Source organism: Taudactylus pleione, unplaced genomic scaffold (genome assembly GCF_031769625.1).
Source record: "Taudactylus pleione unplaced genomic scaffold, aTauple2 ptg000370l, whole genome shotgun sequence".
Lineage (NCBI taxonomy): Eukaryota > Metazoa > Chordata > Amphibia > Anura > Myobatrachidae > Taudactylus > Taudactylus pleione.
Genome location: NW_028284771.1, coordinates 3,929,139 through 3,952,296, shown reverse-complemented (window position 1 = coordinate 3,952,296; position 23,158 = coordinate 3,929,139). Strand labels below are relative to the sequence as shown.

Sequence of the window (23,158 nt, the reverse complement as noted above, 5' to 3'; positions counted from 1 at the left end):
TCTATTTTTTTCAATGTCCCTGTACAGGTTGGAAAATGCCTTTACAGAAGGTTTGCAAAGGATTATTTAAGTTAATTGTTTTTGGAAGCACTCTTCATTGTCCCCTCCTGGGATGAAAATCCACTCCTAACCGCAGAAGCAGGCACAGGATTCTGAAGAAAGACACAATGTAAGGCCTTAAAATAGGGATAGCCAACCTCGGTCCTCGAGAGCTCACGGTTTCCAGACGATCTAGCTGGTGCACAGGTGTATTCATTACTCACCAAAACATTTAGAAAGATCCACAGGTGGAGTTAATTATTACAGTTTTATTCTATTCTGTGAGGAGACCTGGAAAACATGCACTGTTGGTAAGCTCTCGAGGACCAGGGTTGGCTACCCCTGCCCTTAAATCATAGATCTTACACTTGTCCACATATCTGTGCTGGTTAAGTGGCACTTTGAGGCCAGTATGTTTTTTTTATGTCCCTGTACAGGTTGGGAAATGCCTTTATAGAAGGTTTGCAAAGCATTATTTAAGTCAATTGTTTATTTTTTTGGAACGCACTCTTCCTGGTCGCCTTCTGGGATGAGAAAATCAACTCCCAGCAGCAGCAGCCATGCTCAAGGATTCTTCTGCGGCAAGGACTGATGTAAATGTACTGTACCACATTTTTTGTAAATGTCTCACCCCCTGCCCTTCGCCCTCATAAATTTTCTTTTGAATCAAAAACAAGATTAAATTTACTACCAATCAATCCTTCCTGTCCCTGCCATACCTTCAACTATATACTTACTCCAACTCCCTCAGGCTTTTCTTGAATAATAAAAGTGTTTCCTGATGTGCCAAGTTTGAAGTTGAACTGCTATGTGTTTGTGCCGCCCACTGCTGCAGCTTAGCTTAGTCAGCCAGCTATCTTGGTGCAAATTGTGGGCCTAAACAAGATGAACAAATCATATTGTGAGCTGTGAGGTGGTCAAAATTGACTGGAAACGAGTGGAAATAAATGTTATTGAGGTTATTAATAATGTAGGAACAAAAAAAGGCCCATTACATGTGATTTTAGCTGTTTTTTTTTATTTTTAAAGAAAAAATCCAGATCCAAAACCAAAACACGAAAACAAAACATGGAGGTGAGGTTTTGGCAAAACTAATCCAGATCCAAAACCAGGGGAGATCCAGATCTAAAACCAAAACCAAAACACAGGGGTAGGCGCACATCTCTAGTTTTTATGGGTCATTGCATTCTGCAAATCTGAGCACATATTAAGTCAAATATTTCTAGATTCATTAGTTTATTAACTACATATACATTGAAAAATCACAAAAGCAGAGCCTAGCTCTTTACAGTAACCCATAACAATATATCTCCCCACTGGGTCATTTATATTCCCTGTCCCCAATTCATCCAGACACCATCCAATCCAGCAAAAGCAGCTCAAAAGGAAGACTTCACCTCCAGATTCTGGGGTTGCCCTTTTTGTTCATGACGTATGGCATATTGGAGGGTATGCATATCAACCAACCAATAATTATCTTTTGTTTGGCCAGTTGTAATAATAAATTACATGTTTATGTATCAAGCAGTGAAAAGCGTGGAGAAGTGGACCAGTGGAGAAGTTGCCCACAATCAATCAACTTTGAAGTAGCATTTATCATGTACAATCTATAAAATAATAGGTAGGAGCTATAGGAGTAATTGCCCATTACAACCTATCAGCTCCTACCTATTATTTTATAGATTGTACTTGATAAATGCTACTTCAAAGCTGATTGGTTGTTATGGGCAACTTCTCCACTGGTCCATTTCTCCACACTTTTCACTGCTTGATACATAAACCCCTAAGTCAGTAGAATTACTAAAGCATGTATCAGTTTCTGTGAGTTATTGTACTGCCAGTGCACGTACTGGTCACTGCGAATGGGACTACGCAGACCCATCGCAGAGTAATTGACAGGAAGTGCCATTTGTGGGGGGTGGTCGGCGAACCAGTGCATTTAAACGCCATTGCAGGGGCTTGCATTAGCCACTGCAATGCCCTATGCAGCCTGAGGACTCACAGCGTGCGATGACGTTAGCAATTTCTGAGTATGGTCAGAGCTTGTGCAAGTGTGCATGAGGTTGCGATGTTACCGATGGTTTCGCAGTCTTGCTAAACATTACGGTTGTGTGTGTATGGTAAGGTGGGCGTCCTTATGTAATGCTGCGATGGCATAGCGATCTAAGTGGATTAGCATACTATCACAGAGAGACTGCGTGCGTAATCGCTATTGCAATTGCGATTGGTAGTGAATCAGGCCCTCAGTATACTGTATAACCCCGACAAAGTTTCTTACTATGACCGATAATATTTATTTAAAACGTAAATGAGTTAGTTGAAGCTCTTTAGAATCATTACTTTTTTTATGCAGTGTTGTATTGAAAGATACGCCCAACAGTTTACTTATTGTTGATGACATCATTTTAAATAGGAATTGGCATCTGAGAGAACTCTAAATGTAAAAACCACAGATGTTTCTTATTAAACTATTAAGATTCCAGATCAATAAATAAAGGCATTCTGGGTAAGTGCTTTAGGGCTAAACGTGTGTATTGGATAATGCTTTAGAAAGTTCTTACCTGACGAGAGCACTTGGTGTCTCTGAGAGCTTTAAGACTTCCGTTCCAGTGCAGGAGTTGAAAGACTATCATGAGTTCCTGTGGGGCAGAATATAATGCCAAGAGTTACCAAGACTTTTTGATATGGTCTATGCAAGCATATAGCTTATATATAAGTAGGATTGTGTTCTCTATTTATATTAGGATAAAGGTCCTGTAAAATAAATATAAGTAGGTTAGCCTGTACAGAAAACCCTTATTCCTTATTATTATTACATTTTAATTATATGTGACCACCAAACAGGGGCGTTTCAAGAGAGGAGGGGGCCTGTATGCAGTCTCTGTCCGGCGGCCAGATGCACACTGAGCGCAGTGCCGCATTGGTAGACTCTGAGCACTAGAATGGCGCCGCAGACTTTTCCCGCTGTTCTCCCTACTGCGCATGCGCAAAACGCAGAGAAAATGGCCGCGGTGGCCATTTTCCAGGTGATTCTGACAGCGCTGGTACCGGCACCAATGTGGGACTCCGGTGGCAGAGTGGTAAGTATTAAAAATATGGGTGCAGGGTGTGTGGTGTGGGCCCCCTGGACCCATGTGCCCCGCACACCCTGAACCCATTATAGAAATACCCCTGCCACCAAGTGTCCGCACTTGGAAAACCACAAAAGTACACAAAATCAATATAACATAAAAAAAATTAAAGAGACAGTTCAAGGGGGAAAATAAAAAATCAAACAGTGACATATAAAGACAGCCAAGTGAGTAACAGTTATTAAAAGTAGCACTTAATGACCCTGGGAAGGGAGCACAAAAGGGATTAGAGTGGCAGACTGAAGTGGGCGCACTAAAGACAGGGATAACGTAGGATGAGAGCAGAGCTGAATTACGACTTGGGGGGCCCGAGCACAGAGCATTCTAGTGACCACAATACAAAACACAGAGCATCCCAGGGTCCACCATACAAAACACAGAGTATCCTAGTGACTAACATACAATACACTGAGTATTCCAGTGACCACATACAATATACTGAGCATCCCAATGACCTGCATACAATACATAACATGCCAGTGACATCCATACAATATGCACAGCATGCCAGTGACCACTATACAATACACAAAGCATCCCAGTGACCATCATACAATATGTAGAGCATGGTAGTAACCATCATTCATTACTCAGATCATCCCAGAGCCTGCTTTACTATATGCAGTGCATCTCAGTGCTTGCTATACAAAATGCACAGCATCCAAGTGACCATCATACAATGCGCAGAGCATCCCAGTGACCACCATAATACAGTATTTTTGAGATACCATCAGCATAATTTTAACAATCCATTCAATATAAATAACACCAATATAATCGTTAACTTCCTATTATTAATTATTGTTATGTGACATGTCTAGACCATAACCCCATTGAGACATTGTGGTGGAACCATAAGTGAGTTATGCATAAACAAAGCCATCAAACATTAATAAAAGATGATTGATTCAAATATAAGGTGAGGGAGACTTACTCACTTTCTATAAGAGTTGATCAATCAAGCTTGATATTGAAAAGCACAGATTTAAAAGTATTCTATTTTTCACACGACTCATTACTGCAGGTCATTTATGATGTACAAAGGTGTGGAAATGCGTGACATCATTATGCAAAAAAAAATACACCAGGTGAATGGGTAAATTAGCTGGTCTGCAATTGTATTTGAGTTTTTGGCATGCAGCACAGCTAAAAACCACATATAAAAAAAATTCAAAACAGACTGCACCTAAATGAGCAGAATGGGGTTTATTGAGGACACAGAACTTTTACTGAGAACAAGCAGGCTGGATACTGTATGCACCCCATTAAGGGTTGTAATGGAAAGCTGTTACTAGGGTGAATATAGTGGAGGTAGATGGATTATGGTTTTGGAATAAAATGTGATTATTATAGAAATGTTAGCAGGGTACAGGGTGTGGAAGTCTATGTGAGAAGGGAACGCAACCTTAAATATGATGAACAAAATACAGAGAGCATGACGCTTAGATTTGAGGGGTAGCAGCAGTAAAACCAGTATTCCAATGGGAAGCTGTAGTTAACAGCAGTTGCATTGTCAAGATAGAGCAAAGATAATATGTACTCTAGAGTGGTCTAGATTGCGAGACTCGTGGCCCAAGAAAAGATAGAGAAAAGCCTGTTATGATCATTTCATTCATTCAACTCTTCTACTTTGATTGTGTGGTCGTGCAGATTTTAAAACCCATCACTACTTTATAAAAATGCCATTAAAATTTAAATTGTTTTAAAAGTAGAGATGTGCATGTCCGGATTTCTGAAATCCGAACACACTCGAATTTAAGGGTTCAGAGTAGAACCAGGTCAAGGTTCAGATTCACTTTGTGACCCTGTTCGAACCGACTCCTGGTTCGGATCTTTTGCCGGTTCGGAATTAGGATTTAAAAACCAAACTCAGGCTTTGGATTCGGACATTTTAGCTGTTTTTATTGATTTTTAATAAATTTTTATCGCTTTTTATCCAAATCCCAAAAACTTGAAAGTAATATTGCAAAACCAAAACATGAAGATAAATCCAGATCCAAAACCAAAACACGGGGGTCTGGGCACATCTCTAAAAAGGAGTACAAAGCTTCAACTAATCTTGTTTCAGTTCAGTCCTGCAAACTTTTTTTTGCTAAACCAGCACTTCTAGATCATCGTGTCTAGCCTATTGGTAAACACAGCCAGGGGCGGAGATGGCTGCCGGGACACCGGCCCGGTTTCTGCTGGGCCGGTCCCTATAGTGACCGGCGGCCGCCCTCCACTCACCCACACTCGCTGCCTGATCAGCGTGCACAGAAGCTTACTAATGGTAAAAAAACATGTCCGATGGGGGAGCTGTTGGGCAAGCCTTTGCAGAGCCTGTCAGTCAGAACTGAAGGCTACACCTCCAGGACAATGTCCATGCATGCTGCAACAACAAGTAGTCTGCACGGTGACGCCAGCCACAGACAAGCAGCAGGCAGCCAAACAGAGGAGTAGCAGTAAGTGTTGTTGGCGGTGGCTGCAGCAAGTGGGGAGGGGGTTGTAAGGTTGGAGTTGACGACAAAACAATGGGAGGAGTGTTAGAGCTGACAACACAGGGCTGGGGGGGTTGGAGCTGACAACACATGGCTGGGGGTGGGGGAGGTTGGAGCTGATGACATAGGGCTGGGGGGGAGTGAGCTGATGACACAGGGCTGGGGGAGAGGTTGGAGCTGATGACACAGGGCTGGGGGGGGAGGTTGGAGCTGATGACACAGGGCTGGGGGGGAGGTTGGAGCTGATGACACAGGGCTGGGGGGGAGGTTGGAGCTGATGACACAGGGCTGGGGGGGAGGTTGGAGCTGATGACACAGACCTGGGGGGGAGGTTGGAGCTGATGACACAGGACTGGGGGGGAGGTTGGAGCTGATGACACAGGGCTGGGGGGGAGTGAGCTGATGACATAGGGCTGGGGGGGTTGGAGCTGATGACAGGGCTGGGGGGGGAGGTTGGAGCTGATGGCACAGGGCTGGGGGGGGAGGTTGGAGCTGATAACACAGGGCTGGGGGGGAGGTTGTAGCTGATGACACAGGGCTGGGGGGAGGTTGGAGCTGATGACACAGGGCTGGGGGGGAGGTTGGAGCTGATGACACAGGGCTGGGGGGAGGTTGGAGCTGATACAGGGCTCAGGGGGGAGGTTGGAGCTGATGACACAGGGCTGGGGGGAGGTTGGAGCTGATGACACAGGGCTGGGGGGAGGTTGGAGCTGATGACACAGGGCTGGGGGGAGGTTGGAGCTGATGACACAGGGCTGAGGGGGGTTGGAGCTGATGACACAGGGCTCAGGGGGGAGGTTGGAGCTGATGACACAGGGCTGGGGAGAGGTTGGAGCTATTGACACAGGGCTGGGGGGAGGTTGGAGCTGATGACACAGGGCTGGGGGGAGGTTGGAGCTGACGACACAGGGCTGGGGTGCATGTGACTAAGGCACACATTGGGGCTGAGACACTCACTGGGGTTGGGGGAATGGGGTTAAGAGACACACACTGGGTCTGGGGAAATGGGACTGAGAGATATACTGGGTCTGTGGGGAAATAGGCTGAGAGCCACAGGTGGGCCTGTGGATAGAGAGACACAGGGGGTCCTGGAGAGAGACAAGAGGGCCTAGAGAGAGGCAGGGGGGCCTAGGGAGAGGCAGAGGGGGCCTGGAGATGAAGAAACATGTAGTCCTGGAGATGAAGACACACAGGGAGCCTGGAAATCCGCGGATCGCTTGGAGTAACACAGGGGGCCTGGAGAGACACAGAAATTGTTTGATAAGGGAAATTCACATTTTGCCCTGCACAAAAACATCTGTTAGAAACATAGAATTTGACAGCAGATAAGAACCACTTGGCCCATCTAGTCAGCCCCATTTTTAAATGTATTGTCACCTTAACCCTTATTGATCCTTACTTCTTCTGAAGGATATCCTTATGTCTATCCCATGCATGTTTAAATTGCTCTACTTTCTTAGCCTCTACCACCTCTGATGGGAGGCTATTCCACTTGTCCACTACCCTTTCTGTGAAGACATTTTTCCTCAAATTTCCCCTGAACCTACCACCCTCCAGTTTCAGAACATGTCCTCTTGTTCTAATACTTTTCTTTCTTTGAAGAATGTCTCCTTCCTTTACCTTGTTAAAACTCTTTATATATTTGAACGTTTCTATCATGTCCCCCCTTTCCCTTCTCTGCTCCAAACTATACATATTAAGAACTTTTAGTCTTTCCTGGAACGTTTTGTGTAGACCTTGCACCATTTTAGTTGCCCTTCTTTGTACAGTCTCTAATGTATTAATATCCTTCTGGAGATATGGCCTCCAGAACTGAACACAGTATTCGAGATGAGGACGTACCAATTACCTATACAGTGGTATTATCACTTCTTTCTTTCTGCTACCGATTCCTTTCCCTATGCAACCAAGAATCTGACTTGCCTTCCTCATTGCTTTGTTACAATGTTTCCTTGCCTTTAAGCAGGGCCGGCAACAGAAAACTTGGGGCCCGATACACTGATATCTCTGGGGCCCACAACCCCACCCACACCCCTCTGAACCTGGCAGTCAGAATCCCGACACCTGCAACCTTACAGGGTTAGGATAGCGTTGGTCGGTATCCTAACCCTCCCCCTTCTCCCTACCTCTAACCAGGGCTGGTGCTAGGCTTTTAGGCGCCCTAGGCAAAACCTCACTGTACTGCCCCCATTTACCCCAGTGCATGTGTTGTAATCACGCACCCTTTATCCCCCCTCCTCCCCGGCAAAATAAAACGGTATTTTCCACATACCCCTTCTGCACATCAATAGATGCTAACACACTGTCCTCCGTATAAAATCATTAAATGGAAGCAAAAATTGAGACGCACAATAGTGCATTATTCCCATAGGTATCACTAATGCAATAAAACACTCATATGCAAGTGCTGTAAGTTACATACGTGGAAAACTCTGGGCCTGATCCAGAGGGGAACGCATTTAGAACATTGGGCGCAAGCACCAGATGCGTTAAATCTGTGCATGCGTCCTGATGGTTAATGTGGGGGGATCAGAATTGTGTGGAGATCTATGCAATTCCGATAGGTATTCTTGGGCAGTGACTAGGGGTGTCTTTAAATACAGTACATATACATAGTTACATATACTCATATAGATAAGCATGTACAGACTCATACACAGGTATACATACCTAGTGGGAAATATGCAACCTGTTTATTTATACTGTACATCCTTATTACATAGGTACATATATACATACAGTAATATACATGGAAAAACTGCCGCATACAGACCCCCTTAAACATATATATATATATATAGTCAGGGGCATAAATATTGGGACATTGACAGAATTTTCATATTTTGGCCTCTATTCACCACCACAATGGCTTTGAAATGGAACAAACAAGATGTGCTTTAACTGCAGACTTTCAGATTTAATTTGAGGGTAATTAAATCCAAATCAGGTGAACGGTGTAGGAATTACAACAGTAATGGGACTATCAACTCAAAAGCTATTTCATGGACAGGTATGGGCTATTCCCTCGTTATTTCATTATTAATTAAGCAGGTAAAAGGTCTGGAGTTGTTCTAGGTGTGACATTTGCATTTGGAATCAGTTGCTGTCGATTCTCAGAGCTGTCACTATCAGTGAAGCAAGCTATCATTAGGCTGAAAAATCAAAACAAACCCATCGGAGAGATAGCAAAAACATTAGGTGTGGCCAAATCAACTGTTTGGAATATTCTTAAAAAGAAAGAACGCACCGGAGAGCTCAGCAACACCAAAAGAACCGGAAGACCACGGAAAACAACTGTGGTGGATGACAGAAGAATTATTTCCCTAGTGAAGAAAAACCCCTTCACAACAGTTGGCCAAATCAAGAACACTCTCCAGGAGGTAGGTGTATATGTGTCAAAGTCAACAATCAAGAGAAGACTTCAGAAGAGTGAATATAGAGGGTTCACCACAAAATGTAAACCATTGGTGAGTCTCAAAAACAGGAAGACCAGATTAGAGTTTGCCAAACAACATCTAAAAAAGCCATTACAGTTCTGGAACAACATCCTATGGACAGATAAGACAAAGATCAACTTGTACCAGAGTGATGGGAAGAGAAGACTATGGAGAAGGAAAGGAACTGCTCATGATCCAAAACATAGCACCTCATCAGTGAAGCATGGTGGTGGTAGTGTCATGTCGTGGGCATGTATGGCTGCCAATGGAACTGGTTCCCTTGTATTTATTGATGATGTGACTGCCGACAAAAGCAGCAGAATGAATTCTGAAGTGTTTCGGGCAATATTATATGCTCATATTCAGTCAAATGCTTCAGAACTCATTGGACGGTGCTTCACAGTGCAGATGGACAATGACCCGAAGCATACTGCAAAAGCAACCAAAGAGTTTTTTAAGGCTAAAAAGTGGAATGTTATGCAATGGCCAAGTCAATCAGATGACCTGAATCCGATTGAGCATGCATTTCACTTGATGAAGACAAAACTGAAGGGAAAACGCCCCAAGAACAAGCAGGAACTGAAGACATTTGCAGTAGAGGCCTGGCAGAGCATCACTAGGGATGAAACCCAGCGTCTGGTGATGTCTATGCATTCCAGACTTCAGGCTGTAATTGCTTGCAAAGGATTTGCAACAAAGTATTAAAAAGTGAAAGTTAGATTTAGGATTGTTCGGTTCTAGAACAGACTGATCCTCACTTTTTGCCCCAAACACTGCTGACCCCCACTTTATATGCATTATTTTTAATTTGACAGCCGAGTGGCCCCAGCTCCAGTGATCCCTGACCTGACCAAACACACCACATCCCACCATTGTTTTTTTTTTTTTTTTATTAACTTGATCAATTCTTTTATCAATGCTACAACCCCTATAGCACTTACACCCACACCCCTAATTATCTAATAACATCCCAGCAGCTCACCCACCCCTCACTGTCTTCCAACCCCCCCAGCTCCTTAACCTCAGGTACCAAACTGAAACAGATAAAACAGTTATACACCCCCCTTCCCCCTCCAGTGTCTTCACTTACTGTGGATGATAAGGATTAGGGACGCATGTGGGCTGCTGTGTGCCCCACCACCTCCCAGAACACAGTGAGCAGGTCCTGCAGCGTATATGAGAGCAGGAGCCGACAGGGAAGGTGAACACTCATGTCTGTGTTCCAGCGCAGTGTCAGCCAATGGTGGTTCTGCCTCTGCCCTGCTCCTCACCTCAGCACGCCGCGGGAACGAGACAGACTAGACATCCCCTCATGACATCACTGCGTCTCATTCCCGGCCTGCCATAGGAGGGGGAGGCAGGCCATGTCACTGATGCGCCGCCTGCCGGGAGGAAGAAGATGCTGCCCGGCTGTCTCCTGACCACCGGGTATGTGAGGAAGTGTGCAGCCGGAGGGAGGGAGGGAAGTGTGCAGCTGGAGGGAAGGTGGGGGAGCTTCTGCTGGACTGCTTTTTCTTTCCCTGAATCCTCAGGGCCCCCCTGGCCCTGAGGATCCCGGGACTGATGTCCCCTTAGTCGCCGGGCCTGGCTTTAAGCAGGGCCGGACTGGGCCTAAAAATAGGCCCTGGCATTTAAAGCACACAGGCCCACCTCGCGTCACCACCTGGCTCCTGGCAGAGGCTCCTCCCCTTACTATCCTGACTCCTCCCACTTCTTAGTCTATGCTATTACAAATATAATTTATATTAGAGCAACATACAAGTGTACATCATTCCCTGTATTAAAATACACACAACAGGGCTCATCCTGCAGGGGATTCATACATGTGCCATAGTCAGACATTTGGTATTTGATTGATTCTGTTTGGTACAGAAACTCCACCCGCTGAGACAGAAGAATTAAAAAGTAGGTAAGCATGGGTTATGCCCTTCGTCTTGTCATTGTTGAGCTGCCATATAAAGAACCCTAACTAGACATTTTTGGTCCCTGGACGTCCTGTCCTTAAAAATCCTTTCATTTTCCCATCGGGATGCCAAAGGTAAGTATCAGGGTGTTAAGTTTAGGGTGTGGGGTTAGGCACTAGGGGGAGGGTTAGGGCCAGGCAGTAGAGGGGGAGGTTAGGGTTAGGCACTAAAGAGGGGGGGTTAGGGTAGGGAGAGGGGGAGGGTTAGCATACTGACCAAGCGTCGGTACAGTATGTTAACCCTTTCGAGATGCCGGTGTCGGGATTCTAACAGCTGGAATCCCGAGTTCCGGCATCTCGTCCCAATAAAAAATGTCCTAAACAGATGTTAAAAAATAGTTGCCCAGCTTATCGTACTGTTTTGTCCTTTTGTAAGAAAATTATTGGTATGGTGTTCTTTGGATCTATGTTTATGGATTTAACTCAGTTCCTCAGTAGTCAACTCTATGGGGTCTAGTTACAAAGCAGTGTTAGGAGACAGAGGGAAAAGTGATAAGGTGCCAGCCAATCAGCTCCCAACTTCCATGTCACAGACTGTGTTTGAAAAATGACAGTTAGGAGCTGATTGGCTGGCACCTTATCACTTTTCCCTCTCTCCTAACACTGCTTAGTAAATAGACCCCTAATTCACAAAGTCTCTTAAAACAAAAAGAAAAGTAACACTTAAATGAAAAACTTAAACACACAATTCCTATACGTAAATGGCCTAAACATAGGCAGAGGGTGATGTCTGGGAGAGGCAGAGTATAACAGGAGAGAGAGGGTGGTAGGGGAGAGATGGTGATGCCGGGGAAAGACAGGAGGTGGCAGGGAGAAGGTGACAGGAGAGCCAGTAAGTGACAGGGAGAGAGTGATGGGGAGAGGCAGTGGGTGACCCCAGGCAGTGGGTGACCGGGAGAGAGTGACCGTGAGAGGCAGTGGGTGCACTGGGGAGAATGTAGGGGGACACTGTAATTGAATTGGCTGGGGGTTCTTGCTGATGGGCAGTTAGATGGGGTAGTGGTCTGTACGGGGAGGTAAAGGGGGGAGACAATGGGATGGGGGATCAGTGAGATGGTGGGGATACTGGGCTGGATGGGAGGCATTGCGGATGGGGAGGTCCTGGGCTGGATTGGAAGTGGGGCAGTGAGAAAGGGGTGGGAGGGAGGAACACTAGGCTAGAGAAGGGGGTACACTGGGCTGAATGAGGGGAGGACACTGGGACTAGTGGCTGGCTGGGGGCAGTTAGATAAGAGCAGTGGGCTGATTGGTGAGGGAAGGTACCGCGATCGGGAGTCAGTGAGATGGTGGGGGACACTGGGCTGCATAGGGGTGACATCATGTGAATGGGTGGTAGTGGGCAGGATGGGAAGGAGACAGTGAGATAGGGGTGGGAGGGGGGAACACTGGGATGAATGAGGGTGATCTCTATGACTGGACTGGCTCGGAGTTCTAGGTGGGGGCAGTGAGGAGCAGTGGGCTGGTTTGGGAGGGATGGGGGAGACACTGGGCAGGCAGCATGGGAGACACTAGGATGAGGGGTTCAGTAATGGTACAGGACACTGGGCTGGAGAAGGAGTAGACACTGGGATGGCAGCACTGACCTGCTGCTATACAATTTCTGCACACTCAATGCAGCACTGCATGCTCACACAGCAGCCTCCTGAGGATCTCTCCTAACTCTGACTGCTGCTGAGATCTGGGAGACTGGATCTCATTGCGGGGTCTATTTACTAAGCAGTGTTAGGAGACAGAGTGAAAAGTGATAAGGTGCCAGCCACTCAGCTCCCAACTGTCATTTTTCAAATACAGCCTGTGAGATGACAGTTGGGAGCTGATTGGCTGGCACCTTATCACTTTTCAGTCTGTCCCTAACACTGCTTAGTAAATAGATCCCACTGTGTGTCTTTCCCTGGCGGTGCGGTCCGGGTAGGTGGAAGGAGAAGAGACTAGTTTTGTGGCTAGCCCAGGAGTCAGTCTATGGCTGTCAATAAGAGGCTGAGCTGTGAGGAAATGAGGCGGGCCTCTCTCCTGCTCCGTCTCTAGTAAACATGTGATGAGGCCAGGCTGGCTCCTGATCTGCGCTGTCCATGGCACGAATTTTAAGAATATTTAAATTGAAAAAAAAATACACAAAAAAATTATTTCACCTGCCCAAACAACAGTGGAGTCTACCGCTAATCTGTGCCTGACTGTGGCTCACTTTGCAGTTTAAACAGGCAAGACTTCTCAGAGCCGAGCCAGGGACAGCCAAAGCTGGGCATAACTTAATGGCAGAATCAGGCTGGCGCAGCAGAGCGTGGGGACGTCACTTCTCCAGCCCAACACTGTCCTGCAATGCATACCTCGCTTACCACTGCAGGCCGGCCTCCACACCAAGTTGTTACTTATCCAGGCAGCCAGATGCTGACTGCTCTCCCTGTGCCAAACTGCACTGTGTTGCACTGACTGTTGCTGACATAGTACTTTGTGGGCGGAGTGGGGACGGGGTGCCTCGGTCTCGCCAGAGAACAGTGGTTTCCTCTCTTGCGATTTCAGTTCCTCCAAGGGTGGGCCGCTGTCAGCCAGTGAGCTGCCTGTCATACAAGGGCAATGCACTACTTGAGGTGGGGGGCCACATACAACAAGTTGGCCACAGTCCACTCAGGATGGATTAAACGGCCAATCCACCCCTGTGTGTCTATAATATTATATATATATATATATATATATATACACACTGTGTGTGTGTGTATATATATATATTTAAATATATATAAATATATAGTGTGTATGTATGTATATACCCTAACATTATATACTCTGTTGATTACACTAACACATGCATACATCATACAAACACTAGCACACACATACACCCTAGCACAGTATGCATAGATTCACACACTCACTTTTTGTTGTAGTATATGCTGAATGTTGCTGATGGGGGCGGGCACCTCGCACCATTAGGCCCCGCCCCCTCGCAGCAAATTGCCGTGATTTGCGGTAATTTGTGAAGAGGCAGGACAGTTGACAGGAGCCCCAACAGACCCAGCCAGGGGTATATCGGGTCGCAGGGGGGTTTACTGTTACTGCTCTGGCGAGAGGGCTTCTGCTTGCTTCCCTGCCGGAGAACTTGTGCTATATGACTCCGCCTACAATGGGCGATTCGAAAGATTAAACTTGGCCAACAGTGAAGCTGCATGGAGCTGTCTGACGGCCAGGACTAGCCACTCTGATTGTGTTATAAACACAATGGGAGTGACTGCAAACCACTGTGTGACTGACTGTGCCCCTGCCGCTGAGCAGACGCAGAGCTCTGAGAGACATGTTGGGCAAAATTTACTAAGCGGCAGTTTGACGGTGGTTTCTATTCTATTCTAAACCCCAGTGGTTTGGTGGGGGTTTCTATTCTATTCTAAACCCCGAGGGTTTGATTTTGTAGCAGTTTCTAAATGACAGCCCTGTTCTATTCTATTCTAAAATGTGTTTTGATGGCAGTTTTGCAGCGGTTTTGACCTTAGTAAATCTGCAGATAGCAAAACCGCCGCCAAACCAAAGTCAAAACACAGTTTAGAATAGAAAAGAACAGGGCTGTCATTTAGAAAGTGCTGCAAAACCAAACCCCCGGGATTTAGAAAAGAATAGAAACCGCCACCAAACCCGCGGGGCTTAGAATAGAATAGAAACCGCCGGGGTTTAGAATAGAATAGAAACCGCCGTCAAACCACCGCTTAGTAAATTTTGCCCGTTATCTGCTCAGCTGGGCTTCTCAACGGCCGGACCGGCCCATCTGGTCATCGGCCCTTCTGGCATGTGCCAGAACTGCCAGATGGCCAGTCCAACCCTGCCTTTAAGTCACCTGAAATAGTGACTCCTAAATCCTTTTCCTCTCAGTAGTTTCCAGTATAGTGCCATTAATACTATATTTAGCCTTTGGAGTTTTGAGACCCAAGTGCATGATCTTACATTTTTTGGCATTAAACTGTAGTTGCCACGTTCTTGACCATTCCTCTAGTCTACCTAGATCATCAGTCATTTGTTTTACCCTCCTGGTGTGTCTACCCTGTGGCATACCTTTGTGTCATCCGCAAAAAGACATAGTTTCCCTTCAATACCATTTGCAATGTCACAAATAAAGATATTAAAAAGAAAATGGGGAATCTGCGCTGTCTTTATATAACATATATAATGATTTACTAGTTAGTGAATTAAAACACAAGCAGATGGTGAGTACGAGCATAAATCGATAATAAATTTAATACATATTAACATACATAACAATATCAGTATAAATAAGAATAAAAATAAAAAAGGGGATTGTGTGAAAAATGTCACCAATCAAATAATAAACAGTAAAAGTTGTTGCCAGTAACTGTGATTAAACACCCTTTCAGTCTGACTAAGGAAAATGATGTCACTGATGAAGTCTGGTACTGTAAAGCGATCTTGTCGTACCGAGTTACAATGTTTCCACAGAAAGATTATTGTTACTGTCAGTATAACTTATAGCATATAAAAAATTGCAGTTGATGTTGATCTCCCGTGGATACAGCGAATGCGTATTTGGTATAGTGGAAATAATGTCACAGTTCCTTAGAATAACAGCAATTAAGAGGTTTATCACGTTTAGCTGTAAGGCTCATGCAATATTCCGACGTAAATTGTAGCTCTGATAAAGGACTTATATATATATATATATATATATATATATATATATATATAGGAGATATTGTATAAGCCCAAGATGACCCAAATGTTATTAGAGAGCCAAATCTTACTGTGTTAAAAACACATAAATTACCGCTGAACTGCTAACATACATGGACGGTCAAAGTGAAAGGATCCAGATCAGCTGTACTGCACAATCACAGCACCGCTGGGAGTACTCACGGACCAATGAACCGAATAGTGTGGGGGCCCCCTTTTGCAGTTCTGTCCTCTGGTTCCCGACGCCGTCCGTTATTCCTGATGGCCGAGTTGAAAGCTTCCGATGCAGTGTGTAACGATGCTGAGGCGTACCTCTGTGTATATACGGGCAATGCGCTCAGTCCAGCCGGATCCTGCTGGTGCGCTAACAGGGTCCCGAGCAGAGACTACCAAATGTCGGAGTAGTGTCAGCTGGCAATAGTGTATCCAATGATGAATAGGTCCACGCTAACGCGTTTCGTCACAGATCATGTGACTTTTTCAAAGGTAAAGATGTAAAACACTAGAGACCTAGATATACCTAGCACCACAGGTGTTTTTTAGAAAGTGAATCCAAAGAACCAATCAGTACTTGACTAGATATCCATTTGATGCATATAAATACCATCCAGGTTACACAAAAAATATATATTCTCTTATCATGTAAAAAATCTGCTCAGATAATACAAAACAAAAAATAAAAATAAAGAATCAATATATATAAAAAAGTGTGTATATAAAAAGTACATATAATTAAATGATACATATGAAATTAAAACTCCATGATACATATATTATTAATCATAAAAAAATTATAGAAAAATCTATACATCTGCTCACCAGTATACAATACCCAAATTAACAGATAATATATATAAATATGTTAATGTACATACAATATACACATAATAATTGCACAAGTTGACCTATATCAACATGGAACAGAACAGTTGACCTACATAAGAATATGGTCAGGCGACTAATCAGTCACCATAGCTATGACAATATGTGTATAAACAATATTTTCCCATATTTATAACTATATTGATAGTATCTAATAAAATGAACCAAAAAATAGCTAGTAAAATATCAAAGAAATAAAACACTTTAAAAAGATCAAAAAAGATCCCATAACATAGATACTAAGAAGCTATATGTTGTAACCATGATATAGAAATATGATCTATATCAGTGAGTAAATAATTAGTATAATGAACATGCATAGAGATGGAAGTGGACCTCAGATCCCTCTGGGTCGGGGGTCTCCGACGTCGAATCCCACCCCTACCCATATTCAAGTACAGATGGCAAGTTATAATGCTCTGAAATCATACAGTTCATTTTACAAGTCAACTTCAATCTTTTCATTGAAGCCATAGTGTCCCAAGACATTTTACATGTATCCATCGGTCTAACCCTAGAGACATCAAGGTTGTAGGTATTGAGCATATCCCACTGACAGTGAGGGGAGGGGACAGGTATTCTAAATTATGCCTGCGTGAGAACTTCTGGATACATAAAATGGGCACATTTGTCTCCTGATGGCTTCAATGAAAAGATTGAAGTTGACTTGTAAAATGAACTGTATGATTTCAGAGCATTATAACTTGCCATCTGTATTTGAATATGGGTAGGGGTGGGATTCGACGTCGGGGACCCCCGGCCCAGAGGGATCTGAGGTCCACTTCTGTCTCTATGCATGTTCATTATACTAATTATTTACTCACTGATATAGATCATATTTCTATATCATGGTTATAACATATAGCTTCTTAGTATCTATGTTATGGGATCTTTTTTGATCTTTTTAAAGTGTTTTATTTCTTTGATATTTTACTAGCTATTTTTTGGTTCATTTTATTAGATACTATTAATATAGTTATAAATATTGGAAATTATTGTTTATACACATATTGTCATAGCTATGGTGACTGATTCTGTTCCATGTTGATATAGGTCAACTTGTGCAATTATTATGTGTATATTGTATGTACATTAACATATTTATATATATTATCTGTTAATTTGGGTATTGTATACTGGTGAGCAGATGTATACATTTTTCTATAGATTTTTTTGTGATTAATAATATATGTATCATGGAGTTTTAATTTCATATGTATCATTTAATTATATGTACTTTTTATATACACACTTTTTATATATATAGATTCTTTATTTTTATTTTTTGTTTTGTGTTATCTGAGCTGATTTTTTAAATGATAAGAGAATATATATTTTTTGTGTAACCTGGATGGTATTTATATGCATCAAATGGATATCTAATCAAGTACTGATTGGTTCTTTGGATTCACTTTCTAAAAAACACCTGTGGTGCTAGGTATAGCTAGGTCTCTAGTGTTTTACATCATTACCTTTGAAAAAGTCACATGATCTGTGACGAAACGCGTTAGACGGGACCTATTCATCATTGGATACACTATTGCCAGCTGACACTACTCCGACATTTAGTAGTCTCTGCTCGCAGGCCACAGGCGCTAACAGGGCTGGCAGGAGGAGAGTGAGAGCTGTAGCCCGCCTTTGAGAAGGATCTCATTCCTACTGCAGGCTGAGACCGCCCGTCCGGACCGCCAGTGACGGGCAGAGGTAAGGAGGACTGTAAGTATGTATGACTTATGTAAGTAAGGAGGACCGTATGTATGTAAGGAGGACTGTATGTATGTAAGGAGGACTGTATGTATGACTTATATAAGTAAGGAGGACTGTATGTATGTATGTATGACTTATGTAAGTAAGGAGGACCGTGTGTATGTATGACTTATGTAAGTAAGGAGGACCGTATGTATGTATGTATGACTTATGTAAGTAAGTAGGACCGTATGTATGTATGACTTATGTAAGTAAGGAGGACCGTATGTATGTATGTATGTATGTATGTATGTAAGGAGGACTGTATGTATGTAAGGAGTGTCGAAGCCGGATGATTGGCTGAGACCAAATCTTTTAAATTAACAGCTGTCGACGCTATTTTGCGTCACCTCTGACTACGCCATTTTGCATCGTCAGCACAATACCATCGGGTAGGACGCTATACTTGGTTATTAGCATCGTGTGTCTGCTTAACTACTGCATATTGTTGAAAGTCCAATCAAAACCTATACGCACATTAGATAATACATATAAAATATACAAGACGCACAATGCATACTAGCGAAAATACACAATATTCTCACACTCACACATGCACGCACTTATAAAAAGGTTCCTTCATATTAAGCTTAATATTAGAGGTTTTATTAGCAAATGCTTATGTTGTGAAATGTAATGTATATGATATTTAAGGTGCAGAAACTAGTAGACAACTCATGTTTGGTACCATTCTAAATCCCTGTTTATTCGCAGATCTCCGGTTTTCTATCGGCAAGGAGATCGCATCATGCGTCCGCAAGTTATGAATTATAGGGAATTAGTGATTAGAATGTATATCTCTGTATGTAGAGTCTTTAGGCTAGTTTAAAACAGTTCTTCGGCAGGAAAACCACACAAAGAAACATCTGAGGAGCTGGGACATTCCCCTAGTGACAATGTATGAACTGACCTATGACCTGCATCGTACCAGAATGTCCAGGAGCAAGAACCAATGGAAATATGTCAACTAGTTTCTTTGTTAGAGCTGAACTCTGTAAGGTATATAACCTGAGTACTGATTATAGTATGCAGCCATTCTCTTTGGATGACCACAGGCTTCTGGATTGATGACTGGTTACTGGGACCAGTGCGCACACGTATTTATCGGCTTGTACCTTTGTATTTACTTGCTTTTTGCACTAATTGTCTAGATCACAGCGCGTTATACTTTTCATTGAATGATATAACTTTTTGTGCTGTGGTACCACAATTGGATTGGAAAGCAATTATTTCTTATGCGACTCGTAGTGCTAAATAGCGACATTTAGGTATAGCGATTAAGGGGTTTCAATAGGAGGACTGTATGTATGTAAGGAGGACTATATGTAAGTAAGTACAGAGGACTGTATGTAAGTGTCACCCCGCCACTCCAGGAGGAGCCCCCGCCGGTCCGGGACAGGCTGGCCGGAATACAGAAGGGGAACAGCGTGCTTCGTGGAGGTGGTGATGGTGTTTGGGTTTTGCTGTTGCTCTACGTCTACTACACTAACAGCAGCCAGCCCGAGGCTGACAGCCCTGGTGGCCCGCCACCACACCGGCCCTGCAGCACAGACCGCGGCTCAGGCATGATGACGCCGCCAGACCCTACACCTGCCTGCCCCAGCTGGAGGGCATCAAGGCAAGTACCACTGCTGGCAACAAGCTCCACAGCGCACAAAACCCCTTCTCATGAGAAGCAGGCTCCTCCACATACACAGGTACCATTTGCTTGTGGAGGCAGACTCCGCAACATATCCAGGTATTCCTTACCACTGAGACAGCAGGCTCAGCAACATAATTCTATAGCTCTTACCACTGGAGCAGCAAGCTCTGCAGCATAACCCCTATAGCTCTTAACAATGGGGGCAACAGGCTCTGCAACATACCCATTAGAGGCAAACAGGCTCTGTAACATACCCCAGTGTGCCTCTCATCCACATACCCAGGTGCCACTCGCTAATGGAGGCAGGCTCAGCAACATACCCAGGCAGGTACCCCTTACCACTGAGAGGCATCCTTATACACCTGTAGCAATTATCACTGGGTAACATAACAAAGGTAGACCTTACCACTGAGGCAGCAGGCTCCTCTACATACCCAGGTACCACCAGGGCCAGTTCTACCATTACGCATGGTACGCAGCTGAGTAGGGTGCCACATAGTTGAGGGCGCCTCAGCTGCGACCATGTGGGTCGCGGATAGACTGTGTCTCTGTGACACAGCTGCACCGCACGTGTAGCGCTGACCGGACGGAGTTCGGTCAGCACTACACAGTGACAAACACACAGCCGACGGCGCCGGCAGCTGTGTGTTTGTTTTAATTAGCAGCCAATGAGAGTCTGTCAGACTCTCATTGACTATTGCTGCGCCCACTGCCGGAGCCGGGCTGGAGCTTTCCGGCTGCTGCAGTGGGTAATTGGAGAGATGCCATGACGTCTCTCCCATAATGCAGAGCGGCCCAGCCCGGGAGGATGGACTGAGCAACGGATGACGGCGGCCGGAGCGGGGATTCAGGTAAGTGTTTTTATTTTTATTACATGTGTGTCTACTTGGGGGGGGGGATTACTACTGGGACACTGCATAGGGGGGGGAAACCTCCACTGGGGGGCAAAACAAGGGGAGGACCACTACAAGGGGGGGCTACTACTAGGGGCACTACAAGGGGGGACCACTACAAGGGTGGGGGCTACCACTGGGGGCACTACAAGGAGGGGACTACCACTGGGGGCACTATATAAAGGACAATACTGGGGCACTGCATAGGGGGGGAACCTCCACTGGGGGCACAACAAGGGGGGACTACTACTAGGGGCACTACAAGGGGGGTACTTCCACTGGGGGCACTACAAGTTACCACTGGGGGCACTGCATCGAGGGACCACTACTGGGGGCACTATATAAAGGGCAATACTGGGGGTACTGCATAGGGGGGATGACTACAACTGGGGCAACTGTTTAAAGGGCACTGCATACGGGGTGCCACTAGTGGGGGCACTGCATGGGGGGACTACTACTGGGGGCACTATATAAGGGACTTACTACTGGGGGTAAAAGGGGCACTGCACCGGGGGGACCACTACTAGGGGCACTATATAAGGAGCACTGCATAGGGGGTACCACTACTGGGGGCATTGCATAGGGGGACTACTACTGGGGGCACTATATAAGGGGCTTACAACAGGGGGCACTGTAAAAGGGGCACTGCATAGGGGGGCGCCAAAAAATATACTTGCTTACCAAAAAATTTGGGCTAGGGCGGGCCCTGCTGGTCGGTAGCTGCTTGACTCTTCCTTGCTTTCACTTTTGTGTACTGGAATTACTCCAGTAGCTAGTGACTGGTTGAATAATTCTGTTTACCAGCACCCCTTTAAGCTCTTTTAGTATCCTTGGATGTATCCCATCTGGCCCCATTGATTTATCCACTTTCACTTTTGAGAGTTCTGTTAGGATCCTCTCCACTGTAAATGTGCTTGTTCCTACCTCATTTTCCTTATTACACCTGCAACTTAACTGTGGCTCCTTGACCTCTCTCTCAGTAGTGAATACTGAACAATGATAAGCTATTACATTGTCTCCCTCAACAAGACTCCCTCTTTCTGTCTTTAGTCTTTTTATTCCACCTTTTGTTTTTCTCCTTTCGCTTATATACTTAAAAAAAAGTTTTGCCCCTTTTACCCACTGACTGTGCCATTTTCTCCTCAGCTTTTGCCTTTGCACATCTGATTACTTTCTTAGCCTCCCTCTGTTTTACAAGATACACCTCTTTGTCCTCATTATTTTGCATCTGCTTGTATTTCCTTGCTACCTCTTTCCCAAACCACACTGGCTTCCTTTTCCTTGTGGTTTTCCTAACCCTTTTGATACAAAAGGTCTGTTGCCTTTAATATTACACTTTTTAAATTTTCCCACCTCTACTGCAGTCCTCCATTCTGCCAAAGATTCGCTTACACATCTTGCCATCCCTGCAAAATCAGCCTTCCTAAAATCTAACACCTTTGTTTTTGTATGGGGTGAGTCAGTATCTGACTTTGGGCCTGATTCAGAGACGGACGCGCTGAAAGAGTGCTCGCTCTGAATCAGGGTGTTTTTTTTTTATTTTTGGAATGGCCTCCTGGCCGCTCGCTAGGCTGTGGGTGACCACCCACAGCTATAGCGAGCGGCCAGGTTGATGGTCGTGATGGTCAAGACAATCGCGACCATCGGGCTTGCGACGAGACCCTTGTGGTAGGGTCTAGTGGCCGCAAGCCCCAGAGAGCTTCTGGCTCTATTAGAGCCGGAAGCTCTCCCACTGACATCACTGGTGAAGTCAGTGGGGCCGCCCACAAACGGCAAGCGTTCGCTTGGGAACGCCTCCGTTTGTGTAGCCACCCCCCGGCCACGCCTACCAAACGGGGCGAGCTGTCAATCACCATCGACAGCTCGCCCCCTTTGGTGCGAGACCCGGAGTGACACAGCACCCGTCGCTAGCCGAGTCTCGCGCATGCGCACAACGGAGCCGGCTCCGTTGTGCGCATGCCCAGTGGGCGCTCAGTGCTTGCAACCGGGTCTGAATCAGGCCCTTTATTCTGAACCATACTGCTTGATGATCACTGGATCCCAGGTTTTCACTAACTTTTACATCAGATATTCTGTCTCCATTTGTAAGTATCAAGTCTAATATTGCGTCTTTCCGAGTGGGCTCCCTCACCAATTGCTGGAGGAAGGCTCCCTGCAATGATTCAGGATGTTACTATATGTTACTATATATTATCTGGTGATGATGATGACACATGCTTGCCTGCCCCCCTGGAATTCGTGGGAGGCTCACGATTTTTTGGGTAACCTCCCGCACGGGTA

General features: G+C 45.0%; 1 protein-coding gene across 1 annotated transcript in view; it reads right to left on the bottom strand.

Moving 5' to 3' along the window:
* Window positions 1-23,158, bottom strand: part of LIX1 (limb and CNS expressed 1) — a 304,166-nt gene that overhangs the window by 41,533 nt on the left and 239,475 nt on the right. Inside the window, exon 5 of the mRNA XM_088444625.1 lies at window positions 2,601-2,678. Coding sequence (XP_088300751.1) covers window positions 2,601-2,678 — 78 coding nt within the window. The remainder of the gene's footprint in view (window positions 1-2,600; window positions 2,679-23,158) is intronic.